Source organism: Malurus melanocephalus, unplaced genomic scaffold (genome assembly GCF_030028575.1).
Source record: "Malurus melanocephalus ecotype Western Australia unplaced genomic scaffold, MMel_1.1 scaffold_59, whole genome shotgun sequence".
NCBI lineage: Eukaryota > Metazoa > Chordata > Aves > Passeriformes > Maluridae > Malurus > Malurus melanocephalus.
Window position 1 is genome coordinate 2951908 of NW_026623291.1, and position 12001 is coordinate 2963908.

At 48.9% G+C, this 12001-nt stretch overlaps 1 protein-coding gene across 1 annotated transcript in view; it reads left to right on the forward strand.

Annotated features, from left to right (window-relative positions):
- The window catches only part of LOC130573462 (potassium voltage-gated channel subfamily KQT member 2), a gene marked incomplete at its 3' end in the record, with an annotated part of 58550 nt that overhangs the window by 29858 nt on the left and 16691 nt on the right, over nt 1-12001 (forward strand). Inside the window, exons 6-11 of the mRNA XM_057365898.1 lie at nt 32-142; nt 1019-1114; nt 1809-1903; nt 5273-5302; nt 9183-9251; nt 11036-11065. Coding sequence (XP_057221881.1) covers nt 32-142; nt 1019-1114; nt 1809-1903; nt 5273-5302; nt 9183-9251; nt 11036-11065 — 431 coding nt within the window. The remainder of the gene's footprint in view (nt 1-31; nt 143-1018; nt 1115-1808; nt 1904-5272; nt 5303-9182; nt 9252-11035; nt 11066-12001) is intronic.

Below are 12001 nucleotides of genomic sequence, written 5' to 3' on the forward strand. Positions count from 1 at the left end.
CAGGGGCTGGGCACTGATCTCCCCCCTGCAGATCACCCTCACCACCATCGGCTACGGGGACAAATATCCACAGACCTGGAACGGGCGGCTGCTGGCGGCGACCTTCACACTCATCGGCGTCTCCTTCTTCGCCCTTCCTGCCGTAAGTGGGAGGGTTTGGGGGGGCTCAGCTCACCTGGGCCTTGTCCCCAATCCCTGGGGCTGGTGGCACTGTCACAGCTGCAGTGTGATGCACTCAGAGACCTCCAGGCTATGATGCTCTGTGGGTTTTGAATCAAAGAATTAAGGAGAAAAGGGGAAAACCTGTTTGAGTGTCCCCAACTTGGGCACTATGTGTGTGAGCAAACGGGGTGGAAACTCTAGATTTGGCTCTGCACAAATATTTGTGGAAACAATAAAAAGCATTTTTTCCCCCAGAGGGCTGTTTATTGGGGTAATTACTGGCTTTAAGCTGAAAGAGAGTAGATTTAGATCGAATATTAGAAAAAAATTCTTCCCTGTGTGGTTGGTGTGGCTCTGCCACAGAGAAGAAGTGGCTGCCCCATCAAGGCCAGGTTAGAAGGGGCTCTGAACAACCTGGTCTAGTGAAAGGTGTCCCTACCCATGGCAGAGGGCTGGAATGAGATTAGCTTTAAGGTCCTTTCCAACCCAACCCAGTCTGTTTTTCTGTGATTACACCATTTCAGCAAATTCCCCCAGTGCATTTCAGTGTGCTGCATGGATCTGGATTCCTGTGGGGATAATCTGCTGAATGCCAGCACTCTGGGGTTCTTTTGTGTTCTAKCAGTTGGCTGGAGGTAGTTTGGGAAAATTTGCAATTCCTGTGAGTGCCAGCAAAATCTGCTGCCCCTTGGAGAGCGTCTGCCATGGCTGCTGGGATGGAGCCTCCTTCCTTCCTCTATGTTTCAATCAAAAAATGATCCAGAAATAAAACCTCTGGRGGGAAAGCTGGCCACAAATTTTAAGTGGAAGCTTAACTAAACTCCTGCTAATGGCAAATTTGTGTTCTCTTCACCAGGGCATCTTGGGTTCAGGGTTTGCTCTGAAGGTTCAAGAGCAGCATCGACAGAAGCACTTTGAGAAGAGGCGAAACCCAGCAGCGGGCCTGATCCAGGTGAGGGTCACACCCAAGGTTTACATCATCCTGGTTTTGGGGGGGCTTCRTAGACTTTTAGAATTTGGGGAGAAGGTGGGCAGGTGAAAAATGGGGCCATGTGTGCAAGGTGTGAGACAGCAGCTGGTGACTGGTTTTGTCTGGGAATAAATGCCAGGAAATCAACCATGGGAGAATAACATATGTGGTGGGGAATCTAGAGAGAAAAGGGATGAAATTCAGCCCAGCTCRGCAAGACAAATGTATCAGGACAGTCTGTTTTCACCCTTTTTTTTCTCCCCAAAGAGAATATTTATACTGATAAAAAGGTACAGTTGGGAGCATTTTCTTCGCAAGAACAGATGTCTGTGCAGAAGGCTGGCCTTGGAGAATTGTCTTGAAGAATTGAAATCAGTCATTTTACATTCCCCTGCTCCTTTCTCTCCGCATTTTTCACTCCTTAATGGGAAACAACACCCATTTCTTTCCTGACCTCAGTCTGGCAGTGAATACCTGGGAGCCACAGCATTTTTTACTGCRCTCACACAATCAGGGGTATCATGGTACCACCCCAAATTTGTCACTTATCAACTCGAGGAGAAAGCAAAATGCTGGATCCATCCCACAGGGCTTGGTGTTGGTTGAGCTTTACAAACCCAGGGGTGGTTCTGGCCATGCCTGGTTCCACCATCCCACTGGATTTTCTCCTGCACAGGCGGCCTGGAGATTTTATGCCACCAACCTGTCGCGGACAGACCTGCACTCCACCTGGCAGTACTACGAGCGCACCGTCACCGTCCCCATGTACAGGTACCTCCTCCTCCAGCTTCCTCCTCCACTGCCTTCCTCGTGATGCCACTGTCTCCATAGTTATTTTTGTTATCTGGATATATAATTTTGCTTATTTATTTACTTTTTTTTTTTTTATTAAATTAAGAAGTTTCATCAGTTGTTGGCAACTGCAATGGCTCTGCAAATGTCATTAAAGCAAATTTCTCTGGGAGGCAGGGTAGATTTTTTTTTTTTTTTTTTTTTTTTTTTTTTTTATTTTTTTTTTTTTTTTTTTTTTTTTTTTTTTTTTTTTTTTTTTTTTTTTTTTGCTTTGTATTTTTTCATTGTTTTTCTTTTTGACTTGATTTTAATTTCTCTGTTGCTTTGTGTTTTCTTTTTTTTTTTCTTCTCATGTCTTTGTGTGTGTACATGCTCTTCTTTTCACCTTTATTTCTCCACGCCTGCTGGTAGTTGCATTGTGTTGTGACAGTTGCCGTGCCCAGGTGTGAAGACCTCACTCCAAGCTGCCCTGGATCATAGGTAAACACCACCCTCACCCTACCTGCAGCTCCTCGTGCCCTCTCAGGCTCTCCTTGCTGGTCCAACTGGTCTCTAATGGTCCTTCTGCCTTTCAGCAAASTTCTCACCCTCCCTTGACCAGCCTGACACTCTCCCAGGTTCTTTCTCCTTGGGTCCTCCTTTCCTTTCTTGTCCTCTTTTTTTCTCTAAGAGGAGGAAAATCACTCAGGATTCAGGGAGCGTTTTCCCATTTCTTGTATTCATTTATCCATCCTGGTGTGTTGACACAAGCAGGGAATGATGCTGGAGCTGTGATGGATGAGGCTGCTCAGCACCATGGTGTTTCAGCAGCACCCATCCACCTTGCCCTACCTGCAGTAAAACCGGGCAGGTTTTTAAGGTGAAAACACACAGCTTAGAGCAATACTGTGGGAATTCACAGCCCTCTGGGATTTGGAGCCTCATGGAGCTGGGGACAGAGTCCCCTGCCAGGTCTCCCAATCCTCCAGGACATGGGGAAGCACTGCATCCTTCATGTCCCCTTTAGRCTCGGTGGCTTTCTCAGAAAATGCCCAATGTTCTGTTCATTTTCACCCCACACTTTTGGGCATCAGGGCCATGCATCCCTTTTGGTGTATTCTTAGGGGCTGTCCATGACTCTCTGGGTTTACAGAATGGTTGGATATGTTTGTTAGATATTCCTGCAGCTCTGTGGGCTTTTTTGGGTCTCTCTGTGCCCCATCTCCCTGCTCCCMCACAGGGCTGCAGTCCAGCATTGGGCTGTGCCACTGCAGGAATAATCCCTTCCTGTTTTCCCCTATTGCTGGTGCCTTTTAGCCCTCAGGCAGACAGCCTGGATGTATTTCCCGGGGTAAGCTTTAGCCTGCATTTCAAACCCAGCAGCCAGCCTCTTAATCCATCATAAAAACCTGTTGGAGGTCACATTGTTGTGGTCAGTAAGTTCCCATTGGATTCATTCCCAGTGTGTGTCTGATTGGTTGCTTTTCCCCTTGAAACTGATGAACTGACTTCAACATTTTGCCCAAAAAACCCAAAACAACAATAACCCAACAGAACAGAACAAAGCTGTTTTTGCAATAGCATTAAACCTACCCATTGAAGCTCTCCCTCCCAGCACCTGACCTTCTGGCTGTASCTTTGCAGCACTGCCTGGGATCAGCTGCTGGAGAGGATGAGGATGGAGCTTGGCCCAAAGTCCACTGCAAAAAGCGGGCACTCAGGGCGTGTTTTCAGTGGACTTTGTCAGATTTTATTGCTCTTTGAAATACTGAACTTACCATGCAGCCACACATGCAGTGATACCCTTTTGATTACCTGTTACTCAACCTGCTTGTTAATACCTGTGTTTTCACGGAGCTAATATATGGGAAGAAAACTAAGCTAAAGATCTCCAGAAAGGGCTAAATAAAAACGCTGGGGAGGAGAAAGAGCTAAAAAAATGGGGCTTAAAGAGCCTGCTTATCTTAAGTAAAAAGCCAGGACAGATTTGTAGCAGGGTTGGAACAATTTTGCTGGACTGTCCCCATGCAGCAGTGTCACCCCAGACTTCCTTAGGCATGGATTTCTCCAGCTTCTCCCTCAAATCCCAGCTCCTGTTTGTKCACAGATCAAGTGAACATCACCTGGGCGAGTGTCCCAATGGATTCAGCCCATAGTGAAATTGCATTTTTACCACAAAAGCAATTAACCCCTTCTGACTGTATTTTGAATGCTGTAAATTAAATTAATTGGACTTAAAAAAAAGAAGAAAAAAAACAAAAAAGAGAAAAGGGAGTTACTGTATGTTCTGGCTGCAGCTTCCATCACTCACACTGACCATCTCTCTTYGCCTCCCCACTTCCCCAAGCCAGCTGGCAGGCACTGGCAGCCCTGTGCTSCTGCAGCCATAGCACACCATTCCCAGCAGCCCCTTAAAGCCATGGCTGCTGGACATGGCTGGAATGCACAGCTGGTTTGGAAGTGRGCTGGAGGAACACAAAATTCCCCTCTCTGGTGCCTGGGGATGATCTGCAGTCACTTCAGCATCCTTTCTGCTCAGCACTGAGCTGCTTATTCCTCATAGCAGGAGCCTCTGCCTTTAGCTCATCTCTCTTCCCAAGGCATCTCTGGAAAGGCTTCGCTGCTTGATACAAGAAAATCGTTACCCATGCCTTGGAGGAGCTCACATGGCTCCAGAACATCACTCCAATCACTGCAGTAGAGCTACTCTGACTCGTTTGGGGAAAATATGGTGGCCTCTGAGAGAATCCCAGATTTCATCTGTAAGTCCAAAATGTGGCAGAACCAAATTTGAAATATTTGCAAGGCTTCTGTGTGTTCAGGTGTGGTTTGGGTTGTGATGAATGAGTGGCTTGGTGTGCCCAGATACCACAAATAACCTGTTCTGCATCAGCCACTGGATTTATTGTAAAAAAATCTGCTCTTATTGTCACTCATGAGAGCAAGGCCTTGATCTGAACTGCAATCACTTATTGGCCTTTACTAAAAAAACCAAACCCGTGGGCACATCCGGGGTCAGCAGCCCAGCCCAGGGAGCCCCCGGCTGTGGATGTCCCATGGAAGGTCTCTGGGAGGCCCCCACACTTTCCCTGCTCCGTGGTGCCCGTTTGCTCTCAGAGCAAGGTGCCAGCTGCCTGTCCCCGAGGGTGGCACGGGCGTGCCGTGGCTCCTGAGCCACCCGCAGCAGGAGCCAGCTCAGCCCGTGCTCACCCATGAGCCCGGCCACAGCATCTGCTCCCGGGGACACACTTCGTTCATATGCTAATTTTCTTTATTCTGTTTCTTTTCCCCTCTCCTCCACCCCGACTTTCCCCCCTGTTTTTCTTTCHCTTACCCCTTTGGTTTTCTTTGGTGAAAACACTTGAAAAGCACGCAAACGCAAACGTATGGTGCCTCCAGGTATGAAGTGCATGTGACCCTGAAAGTGTGTGTCATGTCACTCCTTGTTCTTCATTTGGGACTGTAACGTGCAAAGCCTTGAATTAAAAAAAAAAAAAAAAAAAAAAAAAAAAAAAAAAAAAAAAAAAAAAAAAAAAAAAAAAGAAAAGAAAGAAACCTTTGAAGATGAGTTTTTTCCAAGGAATGAGTGAAAGCCCAAAGCAGATGCGCCCTCCCGCTGCTACAGACTAACCCCCTGCACCTTCATGTACATTTATTTTAGCTGTTGGTACACACAAGGGTTGGGAAACCGTGCCAGAGCCATGGTGTGAGGAAGGAGAATGGGAGCACGCTTGATAAGCTTGCTTTGTTAAGGATGATTTCTTGATGGTCTTTCCAACCTCCCCCAATCCATGCAACGCTTAGCAAGAAAACATCCCCATTCATCTTCCATTTCGCTCTGCCCTCGCTCCCCTGTGTTCCCTCTCTCCAGCCCTCTTCTCCCATCCTTCATTGTGTCATTTATCTGGCTCTGTGCTGCAGGAGTTGTGCCCACCTGGTAACTCTGGCTCGGAGTTTGTTGGTGTGGGCACATCAGTGGTAGCACAGAATAAAACCTCCATGGCAGCTGTGCCTGCTTTTGAGGGCAAAACCTGGAGAAGAGAAAAACGGGGGATGCTAAACTGATATGATCATTCATTTCTTTGAGTAATCCAATCTGATTTTGGGAAAAGAATGGTTCATCTCGGCAGGAATTTTCCATTTCAGTTTTTAGTTCCAAGACTCACTTAGAGCTAAGCAATTATTAGCCACAGTTGCTCAATGTGAGACTTAACCTTTTGGGATCAATCCAAATGCAAAGACCTGGATATGGCTGTGTTAGATGGATGATAAATAATGTTATCTCAAGCTCTGCAAAAAGGAGCAGATTTGCAAATCACWGGCGTGTTTTATATGAGATGGGTATCTGAAGGTGTAGTGAAGTTAATATTTTAAGACGGRGAATAAATGACTTGCATTTCAAGACTGCAGGCCAAGCTCTGTTCCTAGAGCAGTTTAAATCCTCACTAGGCGCAGTAATGCCACTAGAGCTGTTGTGATTTAGTGTCTGATTTTGAAACCCGGTTCCAGTTTTCACAGATGCAAGTTTTACAGCCTTAGTAAATCACACTTATTGCTCTGTGTGCTTAATTTATAGCAAATTGCATCAATGAACTGCAATATTATATATTAAAAATRTATTTTCCAGTTGGGCTGAGCAACAGCCTTTTTTGAGAATCAGACATTTTTCTRCTGCTGGGAGAGAAAAGGGAATGTGCTACTTCCATTCCACGTGTTGTAATAAACTATTTTATAAGCTTCATAAATGTTCTCAGTCATGAAAAATAGCTTCASTTGGAGACATAAAATCACGGCTAGGGCAAAAATTGGCTGCCTATAGGAACTCCAGCACTACATGGAGACTCATTTAAGTTTCCATCCCATTCCAGCATCCATCTCCTTGTCACCGTCTCCCTTAACTGTTCACGCTGGGACTGTCCAAAAAAATCATCGTGGCGTCCGTGCGCGTGTTGTGGCGTGTCTGTGTAGCTCCCACCGTGTCGTGTGCTGCTGCCCTCCTCGTGTCGTGGGGTTCTGGTGGTGTCCTGGCCCGAGGCATGATCTCCCTCCCGTCCCCTGAYGCTTGTAGGTGATCTGTGCTCCCAGGACCGGCGGATCCGCCTTTCCCCACGGATGTCAGCGCGGCGTTTCCCCGTGCTGTGGCGGGAGGGGCGGTGGTGGAGGCACTGGGGGCAGCTGCTGCAGCAGCTCAGGAGTGTTGCTGCGGTGGGTGGCATGAGCTGTGTGTGTCCCGTGGTGTGCAGACTCCTCACCCGGCTCCCCCTTAACCGGAACGCRCTTCCCTTGCTAACCAGTGACACTGGGCCAGGAGGAGAGAGAGAAAACGTGAGGAGCCTGGCCAGAGGTTCCTTCTGCACATCTCTGGAGGCCGTGGTGGCACCTGCGTCCCCAGGGCAGGGTGCCGTGCTTCCAGCATTCCACAGCAGAGCTCAGCTCAAGAGCTGTGCAGAGTTCTGCCTTTTTTTTTTTTGTTTTTTAAGGTTCTGGGGAAAGGGTGTGGTGCAGGAGCTGCTCCCCAAGCTGTGACAGGTTAGGCTGAGCGTTTAGTTGACATTAAATTTCAGGTCAAGTATATCTGTAAGTTTTCACCCATTTTTAAGAATAATTATTTCAGTAAAATACCGCTTATTTTCCACCTCAAGTGTACCAGGCCCATAAACCAAGCATAGAAATGGTGAATTTCTGTGTTTGTTTTGTGTCTGTACCTTCTCATGGAAGCATCTGTGGTGGCCCAAGAGGTGGCCACCTTCAGCACAGTGCAGGCCACGGGCTGATGCAGAAGAAATAATTCCTTTWGGAATCCTGAATCCTTCACTCTTTTGAGCTAATGATCTCCCAGCTGCATCTTGCACCAGTGAGAGCCCTGGATCTGCAATCCCAGCTGGAGAAAGTAGGGCAGTTGTCCCGTGTTCAGCTGGGCATGGACCTCCCTGAGAAGTTAATTCAGCAGAGAAAAGCTGAGCACCCTTCATTAAGTGCTGAGAACACTCTGTGCTGGATTCCATGCGCCACCTCTCCCATCTCAGAATGCATCTCCAAACCCCACGGTGTGTTTGAAGGGAGGTGACAGCCCAGCACTCACGCACGGCTCCACTGCAGCAAGGTCAGCTTCTTCCCCATGTCTGGAATGAAGAGGATCATTAATTCAGCAGATCAGGATGTGCTTTTCTCTGGATGGAAGCGACTGGGGAGCTGAGCCAAAATTTTTTCAGGCCTATTTTTATTCTTTTCTCCATACTTAGAATTGGAAAATTTTCTGATTGCCTCAATCTTGTGAAAGCAAAATCTCTGCTGAACCGCTGTGGTTTTGAGGATAAGTTTTGTGACTGCAGAGAAGAGGCTTTTCCAGTTGGGTTGGGTTTTTTTTTTTTAGTTAAAGTGTGAAACTATTGATCTCATAATGGATGAAAAAATGTGGGCATGGATATCTTWGCCTTTATTTTATTGGGAGCCTCATTTATTCCAGTTTCTCCCCGATACCTCCAGCCTATGTTTCTATGGGTTGAAAACCTGACTGTGAATATCAATGTTAAATATTTATGGCACAAGCTCAGGGTCTCAGGGAAGAACCCAAAAATGCATGTGGAGCTAATTCCATGGCTTTTAGCACAAAAGCAGGATAGGCCACAGGGTGTTCGCCCATTGGATTTTTAACTCTTCACCAGAATTCCCATTGTTGATTTTTTTTTTTAACTGAGAAGGGAAGGAAGCCCCATCGTTCCTGGAAGGCAACTACACAAGATTTTGCCTAATTTTGGGGCAAAAACTGACACAGAGAGTAGGGAATTGGTTAAACTTGACCATAGAGCACATTGCTGTTTCTCCTGGGATGCTCCTAACCCCAGGTCCTCCTTTCCTCTGCTCCACAATCTTTTCCACATCCCCAAGAGCAGCAGGGTTGAGTTTTCCTATTTCCCCCAAAAACTAGAGTTCCTCTCCATTTAGCAATGCCAACCTGCCAGACCACAGCTCTGCCAAAACACCACCAGGAACCCTGGCAGCTGCTTGGCTTTGGGGAGGCTCAAAACCCAGTGGTGCAGACAAGTTTCTCTCTCTCTCTTGCTGTCACTTTCTCTCTCTTCCCCCACTGCTCTGCCTTAGGACGCTGTTGGAAGTAGCAGCCAAACCCCTGTCCATCCTTCCCGAGCTGTCCCCCAGCTGCTGGGGACACAAAGCTGGTTCTGGTTGAAAGGATGGGGCAGCAGGGGAAGCTACTGGGACAGGAGGCACTGGAATCAGCTCTGTCTGGATATTAATGCTCTTTGTTTTCTCCTTCTAGACTAATCCCACCTCTGAACCAGCTGGAGCTCCTGAGGAACCTGAAGAGCAAGTCAGGACTGACATTCAGGTTAGCAGCAGAGTTAAGAAAGTTTGGAACGCACACACTTTGCAGTATTTTTCTTTTTTTTTTCCTCTTTTTCTTTTTCCTTCCTGCCTTTTGCATATGGACATCCTTGAAGATGAAAGAGGTTTGACAGCTGGTCCCCCATGGGTCATTCAGTGTCCTCCTCCCTACCCCTCTCCTGTGCTCTACACGAATTCCTTCAGCCTAACTTGGCTCTGGAACAATGTCACGGTGCTTGACTGACAACACAAAGTCATATTCTCAGAGGGGCTGATGGAGGTAGTGATCCCAGTTTTCCTCTGACCTTTCTGCTCAGGCCCATGATGTGTTAATTTATTCTCCGTTCCCTCCASTGAGAGCAGGCAAAGTTGCAGCAGTGAGAAATTTTTGCTAAATTCACTGTGGCGAAGTTTACACAAATCCCTCAGAAGGCCAGGAGTCCTGCACCTTCACCCTCTGCTTGGGAGGGGTAGTTCTTGGGGTTTTTGAGCAGTTGAGGCTGCCCTGTTGGTGAATGGGGAGTGTGCAGACCCTGGGAGGGACGGAGAGGTGCCAGTGGGCACTGGGGAGGTGTGGGATAGAGCCTGSCCTGGGCTGTGTGCCTCTGCAAAGAACAGACCCCTGGGTCAGCCTGAAAACCTTCAAATGTGGGGGTTTGAGCTAGTGACTGAGGCTGGGCTTCCAAGCTTTTCTGAGCAAGAAGCAGAGGTGGGGAAAGAGATTTTCATCAGCCTCTCCAGGCTGCTGCCTTTATCTGAGGGGTCAGGGTCGGGGTCTGTGCAGGTCTCAGKGGTCGCTGCWGRGCAGTGGCAGAGCCAGGGCTGGTGCAGCATCGTGCTCAGGGGACACCTGGGAGAGGGGAGGCAGAGCTGCAGCTGCTGAGAAACAGTCTGCTCCCCCTGAGGGGCTGCAGGGGCAGGGCTGGTCGAGTTCCCCCTAAACMCCATCCCCAGTGTGTCAGAGCAGCTGAGGGCAGAGCAGGTTTTCCTCATTGCAGGAGGGAAGCACCACCACGATGCTCAGTGAAGGTGAGGTGTTATTTTCAGTGTAGCCTTAGCGTGGCTTGCAGTGTCCTTCTGTAGGCATTCAGCTCACTTGTCCTCAGTGGTTTTTCAGGGCAATTGAGGTTCGTATCTCAGCAGGAAACCGCAAACGCTGATTGTGGCATCCCGTTCTGTTCATGTGGCTTTTGCCAACTGCTTTGGTGAAGCAGCTGACAAAGGCTCTGGAGGCATTCACCCCCCTGTGGTGTCAGGATGCCAGGGCAGGGGTCCATGCCCCTTCCCMCCCACATCCAATCCCAGCACCCGSTGTGAATCTGTGCATTYRAAGGTCTGACATGAGCTCTGTCCCRATGGCCAGGGAGGAAAAGCGAATACACCGAGGTCATGGGAGCTGTTCAGACCCTTCCCCATGTGCAGAAACACGAGGGCAGTGCGTTTCCAAAGGAAGGGGGCCGGTCCCTGAGCCCACAGAAGTCCTCCTGTGCTCACACAAATCACACGACCCTCAGGTGTCTCAGTCGTGCGTAGGCACAAGGATGGGTTGGGATAAACTCTTCAACCCTGTGCGTTGTATGTGTCTTCTCTGAGGTTGTGTGAGTCTCCAGTGATCTTCTGTCCGGGCCAGAAACTCCAGGAATTAAGTGCTCCTTTCCCTTTCTTCTGTCCACAACTTCCACTGAGTTGTATTGTTTGGTATTGTCGTTTCGTTATGTTTTAACAGTGAAGCAGCAACATCTTTTGCCACCTGACACCATGCTAATGTACTATTGCTTCTGTTTAAAGGAAAGAGCAGCAGCCCGAACCATCGCCAAGGTCTGTATCACTGCCAACACGCCATCCCCATGCATTCCCTGTAGATTTCTGTGTGTGTGCGTGTGTGTACCATGTCGTGGCACCATCGAGGGAAGCATTCCTAGGTATTACCGTGCTTTTCCTGTGCTGTGGCAGTCCGATGTATCTACGTGTATGCTGGACCTTAAATCATCTCTTCCTTCCAGCCTGCCTCGGGCTGGAGCAGCAGGCTAGCGAGGCTGGGGAGGGGACAGAGAGTGGTGGCAGCACGGGCAGAGCTGGCAGACACTCACCGGGGCGACAGCAGGGCTTTGGTTGATGCTTCTTTATTTGATTTCATTGCTGGGGCCGTAGCTGGGTGATGGTGTGCCCAGGAGGAGGTGGCTCTTTGCTGTGTCTCTGTCCCCATGGCTGGGCAGAGGTGACACAGGCAGCACGAAGCCATCGCCGTGTCACCATCCCTGTGCTGGGCAGAGGTGACACGGGCAGCACGAAACCATCACCGTGTCTCCATCCCTGGGCTGGGCAGAGGTGACACAGGCAGCACGAAGCCATCGCCGTGTCACCGCGCTGACCACTCGTGCCGAGCTCCTGTCACCACCAGGGCACTCACTGCGTGGACCTGCCGCTCCAAGGGACACAGGAGGGCTCAGTGACACGGCACCAGGTGGCATGGCAGAGTCACCCTTTGTGCACCCCGTTCAGGGTGCAGCACATCCCCTGCTCCATCTTCCCTCCACGCCTCCAGCCCACGGTGCAGAGCGTGCTCTGGATCGTGGCGAGCACCTTCCAAGGGCAGCCCTAAACCTCACGTGTGGTAGAGCTTTTCTCCATTCACAACTCCCAGGGAAAGCAGCAGCAGGGCTGGTATTTGGGATACTTTTAGGATACTCTTCATCCACTTAGAAATATTTAATTCTGGATTTTTTTTTTTTTTGGTCCTATATTTTCCCAGTT